At 41.3% G+C, this 17,097-nt stretch overlaps 1 protein-coding gene across 5 annotated transcripts in view; it reads left to right on the forward strand.

Annotated features, from left to right (window-relative positions):
- The window catches only part of Syt1 (synaptotagmin 1), a 572,391-nt gene extending 555,967 nt beyond the window's left edge, over nucleotides 1-16,424 (forward strand). For all 5 annotated transcript variants that reach the window (XM_045152837.1, XM_045152840.1, XM_045152838.1 and 2 more), the window contains 2 exons: nucleotides 13,025-13,158; nucleotides 14,990-16,424. In XM_045152837.1, the coding sequence (XP_045008772.1) occupies nucleotides 13,025-13,158; nucleotides 14,990-15,196 (341 nt within the window). In that variant the 3' untranslated portion in view covers nucleotides 15,197-16,424. The remainder of the gene's footprint in view (nucleotides 1-13,024; nucleotides 13,159-14,989) is intronic.
- The last annotated feature ends 673 nt before the right edge of the window (nucleotides 16,425-17,097 follow it).

Here is a 17,097-nt window from a genome sequence, read left to right on the forward strand (position 1 = left end):
TTTTGTTTTGTTTTGTTTTTCAAGGTAGAGTCTCACTCTAGTCCAGGCTGACCTGGAATTCACTATGTAGTCTCAGGCCAGTCTTCTGAGTGCTGCATTAAAGGCGTGCACCACCACGCCCAGCTCCTTCCTATCTTCCTATCACCCTCCCTTCTCCAGACAATAACAGTTGACAATGACAGGTATCTCCAGTCATCATCAGAAGTTTTTCTACTGAGAAGCAATGGTTAGAAATATATGCCATGGTGGTTTGCATATGTCACCTCTAAGACCCAGGAGGGGTCAGAGAGCCATATTGAGTAGTGCAGAGCCTGGGAGAAATAAAGCTAACTGCATCCAGTGGTTCCCACCTAAAAGTTTAGGGGATCTCCTAAAAAATAACTTGGAAATGAATTTTAGGGCACATTCACCATTGCTGCCACACAAGCCACCTTCTAAACTTTTCCACCTTAGATGCCATTAAGTTACCTCTCACTTTAAGCCATTTTGGAATGTGTTGTCAATTACTTGAAGTTCAGAGCCCTACAAGACTAGGTATCACTGTCTTTACCCAACACTGTAAGTTGAACTCAGGAAATGTTAACCAAAAATAAAAGGATGAAAGGAACACTACCTAAAGTTACTCTGAAGTTGGGTGTTGGCTCAGAAGGGGCTGTCAAAACAGCAGCAGTGAGTTTTTTTCTATTCTTTTTTTTAAAATTAGTTATGGACATACTATGTAACAGCACATGTTGATACCATCCTCACCCTCATCCCTGCCCCCCCTCCAAAGGGACCCTCTTCACTGGGGATATCAGTCATCCCCAAGGGAACTGTGGATCATGCATTGTAGGGGCAGCCATCAGTTATGGGGAAGAGGCAATGTCTCTGTGCATAATGTCCCAACTTGTGACTCTAACAATCTTTCCGCCCCCTCTTCCACAAATTTCCCTGAGCCATGTTGGGTTCGTTTTAGGTCTGCTTCAGTGATGGGCTCTTGGGAGCCTCTGTGTCTCTGGATCTCTGGTTTGGTAGGACTTGAATGTCCTCAGTGTCTATCTCCTTCATCCTTGTGCTGATATCAGGCTCACCAAGAAAACAGCACCCTTACTCATTTCCCCAATTACTCTATGGTTTCAGCTGGGGTCCTGGTGAGGTGCAATGAGCTGAATCTCTCATGTCCTGCATCCATCTGAAAAAGAAGCAGATTCTGCAATGGAGAGTGAAGTCAGCACAGGTTAAATGGGATAACCACGATTAGTTTAGACAAAATTTAATAGGTACAGGCCCTCCTGTAGCCCAAGGTTGGTGGGAGCTTGATATTGGGGAGCAAACTCATTATCTGAATAAGATTCTGACTTGTTTCCCAGTTACAGATATGGGTTCCTTTCCACTAAGTGGATCTGTAATCTAGTCCAAGAGCAGTTAGTTACCACCATGACTGTGTGCCACTATTGCACTTGTGAGAGCATCACATCAGGTTGTTTGCTTCTGAGTAGCTTGGACCTCAAGTTGCTTGGACACATGTTGGCCATTTTCCCCCAGTAGCTCATGTACTGCCTTCTGGCACTAGACAGGCTAACTGTCTAGGGACTGGCTCTTTTCCAGGTTCCAGCCAAGTCTCTCCATGTTCTATATTGACAGCATATGGTGTCTTCAGCAGTAGGGTCTTACCATTAACCTCTGCTGGGTAATCGAATGCTCTGACAGAAGTCTGTCTTCTTTTGGGAAACCTTGTGGATCTCTCTGATGAACAGCTTATTGTGGATGATCACCACATCCTGGTACTGGGAGTTATAGGCCAGCACCAAGGGAAAGGAAAGGAAACATAAAAGCAAAAGAAAAAGGCAGAGAGAGAGAGAGAGAGAGAGAGAGAGAGAGAGAGAGAGAGAGAGAAACAGGATTAAAATTAAGGTTAGGCTTCATCTCACCCTCTCCAGTGATATCCTTGGCTAAAATGGAAAGGCCAGGGTTGTCAGAGCCTGCCTCACTGTGGTAGTTAAGAAAGAATACGGTATCATTATGTGAAACTGTCAGCATTAAAACAGCAGGCATCTTGCATCATTCGCCTCTGAACTGTACTGTCTAGCTTCATTGTAAATATAAATCCCTTTACTGTCTCCTTTATATTTCACTTACAGCAAGCTGTTTGGTAATTATATTTCTATGAAGCTAGCATAAATTGACATTAGGACTGCCTAAGGGAAGATGTGAGTAACAGTGTTCTGGGATCCTAAGGTAGACTATAGAATAGTAATGGAGACATTCCCATTTTACACACAATTGGCCTTCCCAAAGTTACTCTCAAAGCCCATTTTCTTAATTCAAGAAACACATTTTCCCATAGGAACATTGTTTTTATGTTATCCTGGTACCTCAGAAGTCCCCCGATAGCAGAATATCAAGATACTACAAAAGAAAGTGCTGCAGGGCAAAGGAAGATTTGTCTGAGGGTGCTGATTGAGGAAACCACCAGTGAAATCCTCAGGGAGAAGGTAGCTTTTACAAGAAGCTTAAGAAGAGGAAAGAAAGGAAGGGCATTGCAGGCTAAAGAACACGTGGTTCAAAAGCACAGCATTCAAAATTCTGTGTGAAGCACATGAGCCACGACCATGAACAGAGCATCAGGTATGAAGAGACAAAACAAATAAGTTAGGATAGGGCTGCGTGTTTCCTCAGGGGTTTGGATGTGAAGACACTAAAGATTTTTATTAAAGTAGATGGCGTGATCAGTTTAAAAAGTTATACAAAGGATGCTTTGAAATTAAGGACAACTGCAAGGCAAGTTGGATTTCTGAACTTGAGAAGTGGCAATAGATTAAAAAGAAGTAGCCAGAGAAAAACATGAAGGGAAACTGGCAGTATGTGGTAGCTGTTCGCAGGAGGAAGAGAAGGAATCCAGGTGGCCCCATATTTTCTACCTTTTGGCTCCAAGAAGCTGGAATCATAGTAAAGAACGGGCTCAAAGGGAAGAAACCCTGTGGTTTCTGTGTGAAGAGTGGGAGATCTGAGGTGGCTGAGACCTACTGTATGGCACATGGCTGTGCTGTGAGTCTGCACAGTTTCCCCTTTGGGTGTATGCCATTGAAAGAAAACCACTTCCATTTTGTAATGAGCTTGAAAATTTTCCTCTACATTTACGTTATATGCCTTCAGGGGCCACAGCTCTGCATGTGGAAACTGAGCCAATGACATCAGTATTGGTAAAGATAGTGCATTCCAGTACCATATCCTACGGTCAGAAACTTTGCGTAGCACAAGCAGCGATGGCACTCGGTACACAGGACTGTTGCATAGTATGGTGGTTTAAATTAAATGTCCCCCATAGGCTCATGTGTTTTGAATGCTTGGTCTCAAGCAATTTGAGAAAGTTGGGCTTTTGGAAGGTAGGGCTATGCTGTAAGAGGTGTGTTGTTGGGAGTTGGCTTTTGGGTAATGTGGTCCAGTTCCAAGCCTAGTACTTAGACTGTTTTCTTCCTGCTGCTATGGAGAAGTGATACCTGGCAAGATCATTATTGTTGCTTCCTTCCAGCTGATATAACAAGATATGCCTCCTTGCTGCCTGCTCTTCAATATTTTCCCCAACATGAAGACACTTCTCCTTTCTCTGGGGACTATAAGCTAAAATAAATGCTTCCTTTCATAAACTGGTCAGGTGTTTTGTTCCAGTAGTGAGAAGATGTTAATTATACTGAAAAAAGGAGTGCATATAAAAATACTACTAAATGTGTTTAAAATAATAGTAGAGCTTATAACCTCATAAAATAAGTCCTTGAAGGTCTTAGGACAGAAGAAAGAAAGGGGGAAAAAAGGTCAAGTCGTGTTCAAAGAGAAAGCAGGAATGAGGGAAAGGTCTCAAGTATTATATGGAAGAGAAAGAACTTCTTAGTTATCTTTTGTGATACTCAATGTAGAGCACCATTCAGTATTATTTACTATACCTATTGTTGTTTCTGAACAGCTAACTCGAGGCAGCTTCAGGAAGAAAAGGGAGGGTTTTTTTGGTTTACAGTTCCAGGGAAATATGTCCCAATACAATGAGAAAAGCAAGAAGGCAGGAGACCAAGCTGGTCACATTTCAGCCAAGGTCAAGAAACAGAGAATGAATAGGAAATAGAGCCAGGCTATATAACTTCAAGGCCTTCTTCTACTCCCTCTTTTCCTGCATCAAGGCTCCACCTCCTAAAAGTTGTACAACCCTCCAAAACAACACTACTTGCTGAGACCATCCCATGAGCCTATGGGGAAAAATTTATATTCAAACCACAGCATTCCACTGCTGGTCACCATGGGCTTATGGTTACCTCATGATACAAAATCTCATTCAGTCCAACTTCAAAAGTCCCCATAATCTTTAACAGTCCCAATACCGTTCAAAATGTAAAGTCCAAAGTCTCTTTTAAGACTTAAGACAAGCCCTTAACTGGAATACCCTGTTAAATACTTTAAAAAAAAAACTGCATACTGCCAGCATATAATAGCATAAAGCAAACACTCCTACTCCAAAAGAGATGAATGGCAGCATAGTGAGGAAAGACTGGATCAAAGCAAAAACAAAATCCAGCAGGACAAAAGACCAAATCCTACAGTTCCACGTTGAGTATCTGGGACGTGTGATGGATAGTGTGGGATCCAAAGGGAATAGGCGCCCCCACCCCTCCAGCTCTGCTACCTGCAGCACATAAAACCTCTCTATTGGGCCTGTTGTACTATAAGCCTCTAGCTGTGTTTGTTTGTTTGTTTGTTTGTTTTTGTTTGTTTGTTTGTTTATTTTCCAGGTAGGGTCTCACTCTAGCTCAGGCTGACATGGAATTCACTATGTAGTCTCAGGATGGCCTCGAACTCATGGCGATCCTCCTGCCTCTGCCTCCCAAGTGCTGGGATCAAAGGTGTGCATCACCACTCTTGGCTCTTTTTTAAAAAATTTCTTTTTATTTTTGGAAAACCTATAGCTTTTCTTGGCAGATGTTCCATGGTCCTGGCATTACCAAAACCCTGGAGTATCCATTGAAATGAGGTTTTATTTAACACTCATGCAATTCCCTCACAGTGCCTCCAATCCTGCTTTATACTGTCAGCCTCAGCAGCATTCTGAAATTGTGGAGCAAGATGCTATGACCCTCTAAGTTTTGCATTTTCATGTCTATTGTATTAGTCAACTTCACATTGCTTCTCTCTCTCTCTCTCAAGTAAATAATAAAAATAAAATATTTAAAATAATAATTGCACCAGATCTTCCAGGCTACCCACCCTATGACTTATTTTCAGAGGGGATGATCAACAAATAGAGCTACAGAATTGCCTTTTCATCCTCAGAGACGCTCATGAATTATAGCTAAGTAATCCATAAAACTGGTCAACCAAGCCAGGTGTGGTGGTGCATACCTTAAATGCCAACATTTTGGAGACAGAGGGATTGCTATGAGTTTGAGAGCACCCCAAGACTACATAGTGAATTTTAGGTCAGCCTGGGATAGAGTGAAACCCTACCTCAACCCCCACCCCCACCCCAAAATAAAAACTTGTCAAACAAGGTCTGCATCTCAATCCTTGAAAACAGTGAATGAAATAGAAACATTCACCTGACCACCATCCTGCCATCCTCTGCTGCCCTCGTACCTGTGGAGTCAAATTTCCAATTGCCATTGCCTTGGTGTCACAGTATACTGACATGATTGGGCAAATCATATCAAGTAGCTTTGATGCAGTGATGTTCTGTCCCTCATTGTGGGTAAGATAGAGGGAAAAGGGAAAAAAATAAATGGAAGGGAAGGGGGGAGTAAGGGAAAGGAAAGAAGGAAGGAAGAAAAAGAAAGAAGGAGGGAGAGAGGGAGGGAGGAGAGAAAGAGGAAGGAAGGAAGGAAGGGAAAAAGAAAAAAGTAGGGAAGGAAAGAGAGAGAGGCAGGAAGAAAGGAAGGGAGGGAAGAAGGGAATAAAGGGGGAGGGAGAGAGGGAGGGAGTGAGGGAAGGAGGAAGGAAGGAAAAGAAGAAAGGAAGAAAGGAACAAGAAGAAAGGAAAGAAGGAAGTCCATAGTTAAGTGGAAACCAGAAAGAAAAAAAAAAAACAAATTATCAAATCTTCCCACAGTAGCACAAAATTAACCAGAAAAGGGTGGGGGGTGCATAGATATGACTATCCCCAGCCACAAGCAGTGCTGATTCCTGACAACAACTGATCTCAAGCCTAGGGATTCTTTTCTCCATTCCCTCAATTTTAGCAGCTCAAACATGTAGACATTGGCTGGCTTCAGAATCAGGGAAGAAGGCTCATTAAATTATAGTTGTAACTTCCACTGTGGAAGAACGTCAGTAACATGAGTCTACGACAACTCTGAAGTCACCTTTCCAGCTGCGTCATGTGATCTACTGACATCCAAGAATGGGAAAAAGTTGAACAGGATATTGAGTTAGTTTCTCATTTCACACTTCAAGATCACCTCATCTAGAAGTGATAGTCTTTCTTTTCTCTCATATACGATTAAATTCTTCATTAATGATCCAGTTGCTGAGAGATGATTCCAGCCTTCTTCCAGAAATAACTTGATATTAGAAGAACTTGTCAGATTTAAGCAACAAATGAGACTTTATCCTGCATGGTAAGGGTGGACGGCCACTAAGGAAGGGAAGTGAGTTAGAGGACAGTATGGTTCACAGATGCAGCCCTGGCTATCACACACACCAAGCTGTCATCCTAATTAATAATTATGTATGTTTCAGACTCACTTTAAAGTACTTTCCATGTGGTTTAATCGTCAAGGCTAGCTGAGCTAGCTATTATCATCTCCACCGCCTTGCAACTGAAGGAGCCATTGCATGAAAAGGTTAAATAACTTCCCCAAGACCACACAGCTTGTGAGAAACAGACCAACATCCAAGTTAGTCTGGCTCTAGTGTCTGCATCTGTAAACACTATTCTAAACTGTCTTCTCAGCATGGACACCACAAAAAGCTGCATGTTTGGAGACAGCAGATCTTGACTTCAGTTCTTAGAAAAAATAAAATAAAATCAGCCTTTCTTAGGCATTTTTCTCTGGAAATTCTAGGATTGTTGGAGGATTAAAAGAGATGGTATAATGTGTTAGATGGACAGATAGTTGGTAGCTAGATAGATTATAGGTAGATAACAAATAGATGTTAGATAAATAGATGATAGATAATAGATGATGGCCAATAGATGGCCCACATAGCATCTTACCAATATAAAGAAGCATTATTATTTTACCATATAAGCTCATTCTTAGCTTATATATTGTCCAATTTCACTAACTTTGACATGGATTGTAAAAAATTTGCATATGTCATTATCTTCAGATAGTATGTCCTATGTTCTTTTCATTTTGTTAAAGGACTCAAAGTCTTTGGATGCTTTTAGCTGAAAGATTAGGATAATCATTTTGAGAAAAATGGAAAGACTATCATTTGTCCAAAAGATAATTTTCCAGCTCTATTAACATTTGATTGCTGGGGATCTCATGCTATGGTACAGCACTTGCCTAGCATACACAAGGCCTTGGATTGAGTCCCCAGCACCACATAGAAAAAGGGCAAAACAAGGTAGGAGGATCACCATGAGTTTAAGGCCACCCTGAGTTTACATAGTGAATTCCAGGTCAGCCTGGGCTAGAGTGAGACTCTACCTAAAAAAAAAAAAAAAAAAGATAAACACCTTGACTCTCACCCTCATGCACTGCTTGATAAACAGCAGACTCCTCCCTTCAAAGCCAATGGCTTTGTTAGTTTTCTATGGCAAATGATCACAAAGTCCATGCCTTAAAATTTATGATCTTGGGCTGGAGAGATGGCTTAGATTGTTAAGGCACTTGCCTGCGAAGCCTAAGGACCCAGGTTCGAGTCTCTAGGTCCCACATAAGCCAGATGCACATGGTGGTGCATACATCTTGAGTCCGTTTGCAGTGGCCAGAGGCCCTGGCACGACCATTCTCCCCCCCCCCTCCTTCTCTCCTTCTCTTTCTCTGTCTCTAATAACTAAACAACAAAATAAAAATAAATTTTAAAAAATTTATGATCTTATAGTTGTGTGAAGACATAGGTTCAAGAATCCTGTGCATAACATAGTGCCTATAGTTAAAAACAGAGTGTTATATTCTTGAAATCACTAAGGAGTGAATATTAAGTATTCTAACCACAAATGAAATATGTGAATATTGCCTGTATTTGTTAGCTCAAGTTAGTGATTCCAAGATGTTGATACAATTTAAATGTCATATTGTAACTCATAAATATATAAAATTTCCATGTGTTAATGGACGATGTCAACTAAGAAGTGTGACACTGGGCTGGAGAGATGGCTTAATGGTTAAGTGCTTGCCTGTGAAGCCTAAGGACCCCGGTTCGAGACTTTATTCCCCAGGACCCACGTTAGCCAGATGCACAAGGGGGCGCACGCGTCTGGAGTTCGTTTGCAGTGGCTGGAGGCCCTGGCGTGCCCATTCTCTCTCTATCTGCCTCTTTCTCTCTCTCTGTCTGTTGCTCTCAAATAAATAAATAAAATAAACAAAAAAAAAAGGAAGTGTGACACAAGTTTGGCTGTCAGCAAAGCTACAGTTCTTTCTGGAGGCTCTAGGAAGACATTTTTCCTTCTAGAGGCTGCCCATCTACCTTGACTTATGGCTTTATTTCTTTTCCTTCCTTCTTTTCTCCCTCTCTCTTTGCATCCTTCCTTCTTTTCTTTCCTTTTTAATCTAGGTATAGTGGCTCATGGCTTTAATGTTAACATTTGGGAGGCTAAGAAATGAAAATTGGCATGCATTCAGGGCCAGCCTGGGCTACAGAGTGACTTCCACACCAATCTGCCCCCCCCAAAATAAAATAATCTAGTAGGGGCTGGGGAGACAGCTCAGTCAGTAAAGTGCTTGTCTTGTAATCATAAAGACCTGAGTTTGATCCCTAGGACCCATGTTAAAAAAAAAAAAATGAAACCCAGGTATGATAGTCTATATTTATTATCCCACACTGATGAGGCAGAGGCAGATGGATCATTGGGTTCTCTGGCTCACCAGTCTAGTCTAATTAGCGAGCTCCAGTTCAATGAGGGACCCTGTCTCAAAAAAGGTAGATTTCTCCTGAGCATCAACACTAGAGATTGTTCTTTAGCCTACACACATGTACACACATGCACATACACCCATATACACATGAACATGCATGCACACATACACACACACTTGTATAAAATATTAACCTTACATTGAAGCATCTCTCTGATCCTTCTCCTATCGATCCTATCAGCTCTTTCTGACCATAGTCAGGAAAGATTCCCTGCTTGTAAGGACTCATGTGATTAGATCAGGCCCTCAAAGTCCTCACCTTAACCACATTTGCAAAGTCCCTTTTGCCATGTAACATGTAATCTCAGGATTAAAGTGGCAACCTTGGTAAAACTATTATCCTGTATACCATCATTGTGAACATTCAGGACAAAACCTCCAATTTGTTTTAAGGCTTGTCAACATATAAGTTTAAGAGCGGTCTCATTAGAGTGTCATGAAAAACCTCCAAGTCAGAAAACTATTATGACAGAAAAGAGATAAAGTCCAGTTAACCAGATTCTATACAAAAAGCAAGACCGGAAGAATGGTGAAAGATAGCAATGTCACATTGATGACAAAAACCAGGAACCTGAAGAAACCCAAGAGCAGTCCATGAAGATTCATCCACTAGAAAATGAACTTCCTGATCCTAGTGCATCAAATTTTTTTTTTTTGAAAAATTGTAGTCAGGCATTGTTAAAAATTAGATATCAGGAAAAAAGAAGACATTCTACTAAAGGGGTTTTTTTTGTAATTTTTTTATGAGAAAGAGAGAGAATTAGCATGCCACTGCAAATGAACTCTAGATGCGTATGCCACCTTCTGCGCATGTGCAACCTTGCATGCTTGTGTCACCGTGCATCTGGCTTACATGGGGTATGGAGAACTAAACATGGGTCCTTAGGCTTCACAGTGCCTTAACCGCTAAACCATCTCTCCAGCCCTCTATTAAAGTTTTAAAAGAAATTGACAAGCATATTTGAAGATAATTAAACAAATGGAAGGGGGAATCACAGTCTTGTGCCTGCTTTGTGGGCAGTAGGGATTATCTAATGGTATTGTAGAGAAGTTGTCAATATTTACATGAGGAAAGTTTTCATGTTCCATGAGAACGTGTTTTGGGGGAATAGAGGGAATCCACAAGCCACAGGGACATGGAGTGCCTGAGGAGAGTAGCCCAGTTCCATAGCTTGTGTAATTCCCCATACTATTAACATGTTTCCAAAACCCTAAGGGACATTCTGATGCCATGCAGAACTTAGGAAAAGCAATAACCATGTTATTGAGTCCTTTTTTTTTTTATTTTTTTGAGGTAGGGTCTCACTCTAGCTCAGGCTGACCTAGAATTCACTATGTAATGTCAGGGTGGCCTTAAACTCATGGTGATCCTCCTACCTCTGCCTTCCAAGTGCTGGGATTAAAGGCGTGCACCGCCACACCCAGCTCATTACTTCCTATTTTATAATTTCCATAAAATTGGATCCTATGACTCAATAACCAGGACTTCTAGGCCAATAAGAAACTATGAGGCAGACAAGGATTGCTTTGCAGAGCAGCCCCCCAAACAGCCAACTTAATGAGACTGAGGCCTGCTTTGCAAGAGAGATGATCTTTGCTTTAAAAAATCTGCACGTCCTCAGAACCTAGGTGTGACTCACAAATGGCTGTCTATTTGGAGGACTTGGACAGCAATTAGGGAACTATAAGCAAGGCCTAAAGCTTATGAAAAGTTACTGATGAGGATGGGGAGATGACTCAACAGTTAAAGGTGTTTTCTGGTAAAGTCTGTCATCCCAGGGTTCAATTCCCCAACAGCCAGATGCACAAAGGGCTGGAGTTTGTTTTCAGAGGTAAGAGACCCTGCTGGGCCAAGCTCTCCCTCTCTTTCACATAAATAGATAAATAAAAATAATTTTAAGTTATTAATGAGCTAAGCACAAGAGTAACAATATCTGTAGCAGGACAAGAATTCAGACTTCAGTACAGAAACAAGCCAGAGGGCCCAGGAAATCAAGCCAGCAAAGGGACACGTCAAGCACAGCAGCAGCAAGCTCAGGCCTCCGATAACCAGTCCAGAAAGTGATTACCTGGACTGCAGGGAACACGGAAAAAATTCTTTTTAAAATTCTCAAAGCACAACAGATAATGAAGGCTTCAAGGCAATGGGAAAAGAACACTAAGCCAAGAAACCTGCATTGAGGGGCCCTAGACATCTTGCGTTGCACTTACTCACTCAACAAAAAATTAATGTAGGATGAAGATGTGCATACATGAAGTCCTGGGTTACTTCTAATATCCCCACCCCCAAACACAGAATACATGTCAGGCATTATTTTAGTGAAGTAAAATAGTAACTATGCAGACAGTTTCTGTCCTTCAGGAATTATATCCCCCCCCCCCTCTCCCTCTTTCTCTCTCTTTCACTCACTCACTTTCCATAAATATGGAGAGAGAATGTAGAGAGGGAAGATAATGCATTGTTTTAAAATCTGTACTTTCCTAAAAATATGTGGGCATTAGATTACCTGTAATATTCCTTCAAACTCCTGATGTTCTGAGAGAAAAAAAGGAAATTTGGAAGGCTCAGCTATGGTTATTTTGGATGGTATTTTTTTTTCTTTTAACATTACCTTCTGATATCTTTCTGTAATGAAATAAAATGAAAAATGCCTAAGAAAAATAGTAAAGAGATTTTCCTTTCAGTCCTGGTTGCAAGTAAAGTGAAAACATGTCATGTATCCATTAATAATGGAGCCGTGATGTTGGTGGCAGCTGCCTCACCCTTCCAGTGACTTGCTTCTTACTTTTCCTTTACCTAATGAGGCTTAAGGGCAAACACTCAGATCACCATTCTTCCCCTTTTCTCTTTACTTCTGTGTATACTAGCCTTTTCCCTTTACCTTGAACACCTGAAGGAAGCTCTTTCCTACATAGGTATTCAGATCTCAATCTCTCTCTCTCTCTCTCTCTCTCTCCCAAAAAAGAGAGCTTCTCATGCCACCCATTGCAGCTGAAATGTTTTCTCCACAGAGAGGCCTTCCCTGAGCAACTTAGCACTATGGTTTGCACCTTATCACTCATTCAACCAGCCCTCCTGTTCTCCATCAGATCTCAATTCTGCTCTTTCTTGCACAGCATTCATTAACTTCCAATTCCATGTAAAACACTCTCTCTCTCTCTCTCTCTCTCTCTCTTTCTCTCTCTATAAGCTCATTGTCAAGTACTCCACAAGTCTGAAGTCCCATCATGAAAACAGAAATGGCCTCTTGTATTCTGCCCACTCGGCTAACATTGGTTGAGTAAACAAATGAATGAAATAGCCTCTTTGTCCTCTCTCTCTCTCACCCCACCCCCATCCTTTTATTCCAATGTGTTAGTGTACTGCAGCCAAGCCCTTTGCCAGCTCACAATACCAATTATTCAATTCAAGGACTCTGCAAGCCAGTTGTTCAACTGTGGCCTGACATGAGTCTTGGTAAGCAAACTATAACCACAGAAATCTGCAAATGCTACATGTTGAGGCTTTCCTCTTTCCCAAAGAACTGGCTTACCAACACACCACTACTCTCGTCTCCAAAATACCACTGAAAAAATTATATAATATTGGAAAAGGGTGTTACCTGGGTTACTTAACATGTTTCAATAAAAGTACTAGGGAAACAGTTATTAAAAGAGATTGGGTGCAAAGTCATCCAACCCCATTCCATTCCCCTACACCCACATAAAGTCAGACACAAAGTGGCACATGTGTCTGGCATTTGTTTCCAAAGGCAAGATACCCTGGTGTGCTCATGCACGTGCCCATGTGCGTGCACACACACATACACATACATGAAAATAAGTAAATAAGGAATGAATATTTTCCAATCAAAGATGCTGGGCAATTAAAAATATACTAAACATATGCTATGTAATTATTCACCTATGGGAAACAGTCCTTTCCTAAGATAAATTATGACCTAAAATGCGTGCCTGTAATCTCTTCTGTCTCTCAGATCCTTATGTGAAGATCCACCTCATGCAGAACGGCAAGAGGCTGAAGAAGAAGAAGACAACCATTAAGAAGAACACACTGAACCCTTACTACAATGAGTCCTTCAGCTTCGAAGTTCCATTTGAGCAAATCCAGGTACCGTCAAAATTACATGTGTCCTTCCGCTCAGCTCCATCCCCTCAGGCCACATCAATGCTCCACACAGACCCTGCAGGTCCTCAGGGGCCAGGCCTTCGTTAGAACTCTCCCACGCATATTTGGTGCCTGATCTACACAGACAGAAACAGAACTTGACAGGGCGGGAGATATTGACTCATCAGCCCCAAACAGCTGGCCTTGTGAGGAGCAGAAATCAAAGAGAAAACAGAAAATCGACAGAACCACTTTGCTAACTTAAAAAGTTCATGTATGGAGTTGGAAAGCGAAGAGATGCTACTGATGCAGACCAGATTTCTCCTCATGACTTTAGGGAGGAAAAAAAGAAAACCTGAAGAGAACCCACCCTTCTTATAGTGGTTTTTGGCTTTCCCCACACGTTTTCACATGCTCACAAATTGTACTTCTTTCTTTTCGACATCCATTATGTAAGTAAATGGCATTGCAAAGGACCCTGGCTCCCGATTCCCAGCCATTTGCTTAGTGCCTGAAACCTATGAATGCACTGCTTCAGACCCACTGGCCAACCCCAGAGATGTCAGTTTTCTCCAATAATTTATTTGCAATATCTGCTCAGTGAACTCTTTCAAATTCTAAGACCTGATTCCTATGGAAACTAACACCTGTCAGCATTTTGCTTTTGAATTTCACAAAGTACAAAACAGGACACTGAGATGAAAATTCCTAGTGTAAACTTTCTCCTTTGGGCTATAATTCTCTATCTATAAAAAATGAATTTCACCTACAAATTTCAGAAAATTCAAATACATTGATAGAGAAGCATATTAAAAACAAAACAAATTTAGAGTTTCTGGGCAGCATTACATGAGCCCCCTGAGCCCACTGTGGAGCACATTAGCCAGGGACACGCTGAGCACCCACAGGCTGTGTCCTGCCTGCTCTGCTGCGAAAAAGTTGGTCTTTTTCTTCTAATCTCCTATGCTACTTTTCTAGTCATTGCATTTTCCTAAAGAATGTAGTGTTTGGGCTGGAGAGACAGATTAGTGGTTAAGGTGCTTGCCTGTGAAGCCTAAGGACCCATGTTCTACTCTCCAGGAATATGACGGCAATATTAATAGAGTTTGTTATGAGAAATAACTGAGTCAGTTCATATGCAAAAGCCTTAAAATATTATGAAATGTGTAATAAAAAAAACTAACATTTAAGTATTAAAATGAAAGTGGGCATGGTGATGCATGCCTATAACCCTACAACTTGGGAAGTGAAGGCATTCAGTTATCATTGACTGAACAGTGATTTTGAGGCTAGTGTGAGCTATATGAAACCCTGTTATAGAAAAAATATATATTAAGGACTGAGGACAAGGCCTTGTGGTTAAAAGTACTTGCTGTGTAAACCTGAGAATGAGGGTTTGAGTCCCCAGGGCCCATGTAAAGGCAGACGCAAGTCACACATGTGGCTGTAATCACAAAGCACCTGCGGCAGTGGTGCCAGTCAGCTAACCTGACATTGGTAGTGGCAAAAACAACAGGAGAGACCCTGGGTCAAACAAGGTGCATAATGAGGCCCAGCACCCCAAGACTAACCTCTGAGCTCCACATATGCACCATGGCATGCTTGAACATATATGAAGTATTACAATAATGATGACAATAATAGTAGTGGCGATTATGATAATGTCTGAGTAATGACTGGACTCAAATCTTCATATTTGAGCATTTCCAGCCTCCCTGTGATGGTTGGGGAGTATCAATCTTTACTACTGATTCCTTAGATTCCCAGGGAAGCTTTGTAGCCAGCCTTTCTCACTAGGGCTAGTTGATCCAAATGCATTTTTGCTCTCTTTCAGAAAGTGCAAGTGGTGGTAACTGTTTTGGACTATGACAAGATTGGCAAGAACGATGCCATCGGCAAAGTCTTTGTGGGCTACAATAGCACCGGCGCAGAGCTGCGGCACTGGTCGGACATGCTGGCCAACCCCAGGCGACCCATCGCCCAGTGGCACACCCTACAGGTGGAGGAGGAGGTGGATGCCATGCTGGCCGTCAAGAAGTAAAGGGAGGAGGAAGCCTTTCTGCGTTTGCCCACATAGTGCTCTTTAGCCAGTATCTGTAAATACCTCAGTAATATGGTCCTTTCATTTCTCCAGCCATGTGTTCCTAACACAATTCAGTGGTACTTCAAATCCTGTTTTACTTTGCACAAATTTAAGCGTAGAGAGCCCCCATGCCCTTCCTAATACCACTGCCCTCCAAATCTACTCTTCTTTTAAGCAATATGATGTGTAGATAGAGCATGACTGAAATTATTTATTGTATCACATCGTTGTATATATCAGTATGCTAAAGATTGATTTCTAGTTTGTGTATTTGTATGTTGTAAGTGTTTCCTAATCTGTGTATATCTAGATGTTTTTAATAAGATGTTCTATTTTAAACTATGTAAATTGACTGAGATATAGGAGAGCTGATAATATATTATATGGTAAATATAGTATCGTCTGCATTCCAGCAAAAATATCAACTTGTAAGGCACTAGTACGGTGAAACTGACATCTTAAAGGACAACTTAAACCTGAGATTTCTATTGAACCATTTGAGTATCAAGATATGCCCACAGCACATCTTTGGTGGGTGAATCCAATTTTATAGATTTCCTTCACAGGCAAGTAGTATGTCCTGAGCGGCTCTAGGCTGACCTCAAGAAAGCATAGCCACAAACTAGAATAGCACCTGTCTATTTTGTCTGCAAAGCTAAAGTCACAGCTTCACTCTGACGCTCAAGGAGGCAACTCGACATAGTAAGTGAATTCATATTACCACATGCAGAGCAGCACACAATGGTGTTCTCTGTGGGTGCACATGTGCAAGTGTGTACGTGTTCGTGTGTGTGTGTATGTGTGTGTGTGTGTGTGTGTGTGTGTGTGGTGCATGCATTTGTTTGGGGTGGGGCGGGGGAGGAGAAGCTGAGAGCAGTCAGAATTTCTGAAATATTGCCTGACTATTTAAACAGAAAACAATAGCTCTCCATTATCACATTCATACAAACATGTGCATCCTCTGAATTCTGACACAGATTTCACACGAATAGAGAGTCCAAAAGGTTTGCACATGAGACTTTGTAACAAAATATTTTATTATACAAAACCAGATTAGAAGGAATGCAGAATATTTTTAACACAGTAATCTGTGATCATTACAAAAAAAATGACTTTATGGTAAGCAGACAGTATTGTAATCCCATCAAAAGATGAAAACAAAAAAAAAAAAAACTTAAACAAATTAGCCATAGTTCTGAATGCACTTCAAGTAAGCCAAAACAGCTAGTGATCTTTTTATATGCTCTTTTTACTTGTATAAGTTTTAATTTGTCCTTTAAACAAAGGTGAAACAAAACCAAGAACAAGTTCTAGCAAACTGAAGCAACCTCTTAGGTACACTAGATGCTGACTTAGAGGAGTTTTTCAATGTTTTCAATGTTATTATGTAGTCAATGGCACTATTATGAAGCTATAGTCATTCCATAAGAGTCTTAAAGGACTGCTCTGTGTAACACTGTGACTGCCGTGTGTGCTTAGACACGTAGTTTCCTCAGTGGATAGCACTCAACTTATTCCGTAGTGATATTGTAACAATACTGCCATTCCCTTCTACTGCACTGCCCAATGTGTGTGTAGCACAAACAGTTCTCATTACAAAGGACCAATTCAGAACTGAACAGCTATGCATAGGACAGAAAGATAAACAGAGCAGGGTGGAACACACAGCATTTTGTCAAGCACCGCGCACTATTCCCTATCTGTCCCACTATGGTCAACATCCACTTCTAGAATGGGAGCTTCTTACCTGGCACTGTTTGTCTTTTCTTCCACTTGTTTCTGTGACCTGTTGTCACTTCCAGGCCACAGATGGTAGGGATGCTCTGAAGTGACCATGTATTTTCACTGGTACCAAAATA

Source organism: Jaculus jaculus, chromosome 6 (genome assembly GCF_020740685.1).
Source record: "Jaculus jaculus isolate mJacJac1 chromosome 6, mJacJac1.mat.Y.cur, whole genome shotgun sequence".
In the NCBI taxonomy this organism is placed as follows: Eukaryota; Metazoa; Chordata; class Mammalia; order Rodentia; family Dipodidae; genus Jaculus; species Jaculus jaculus.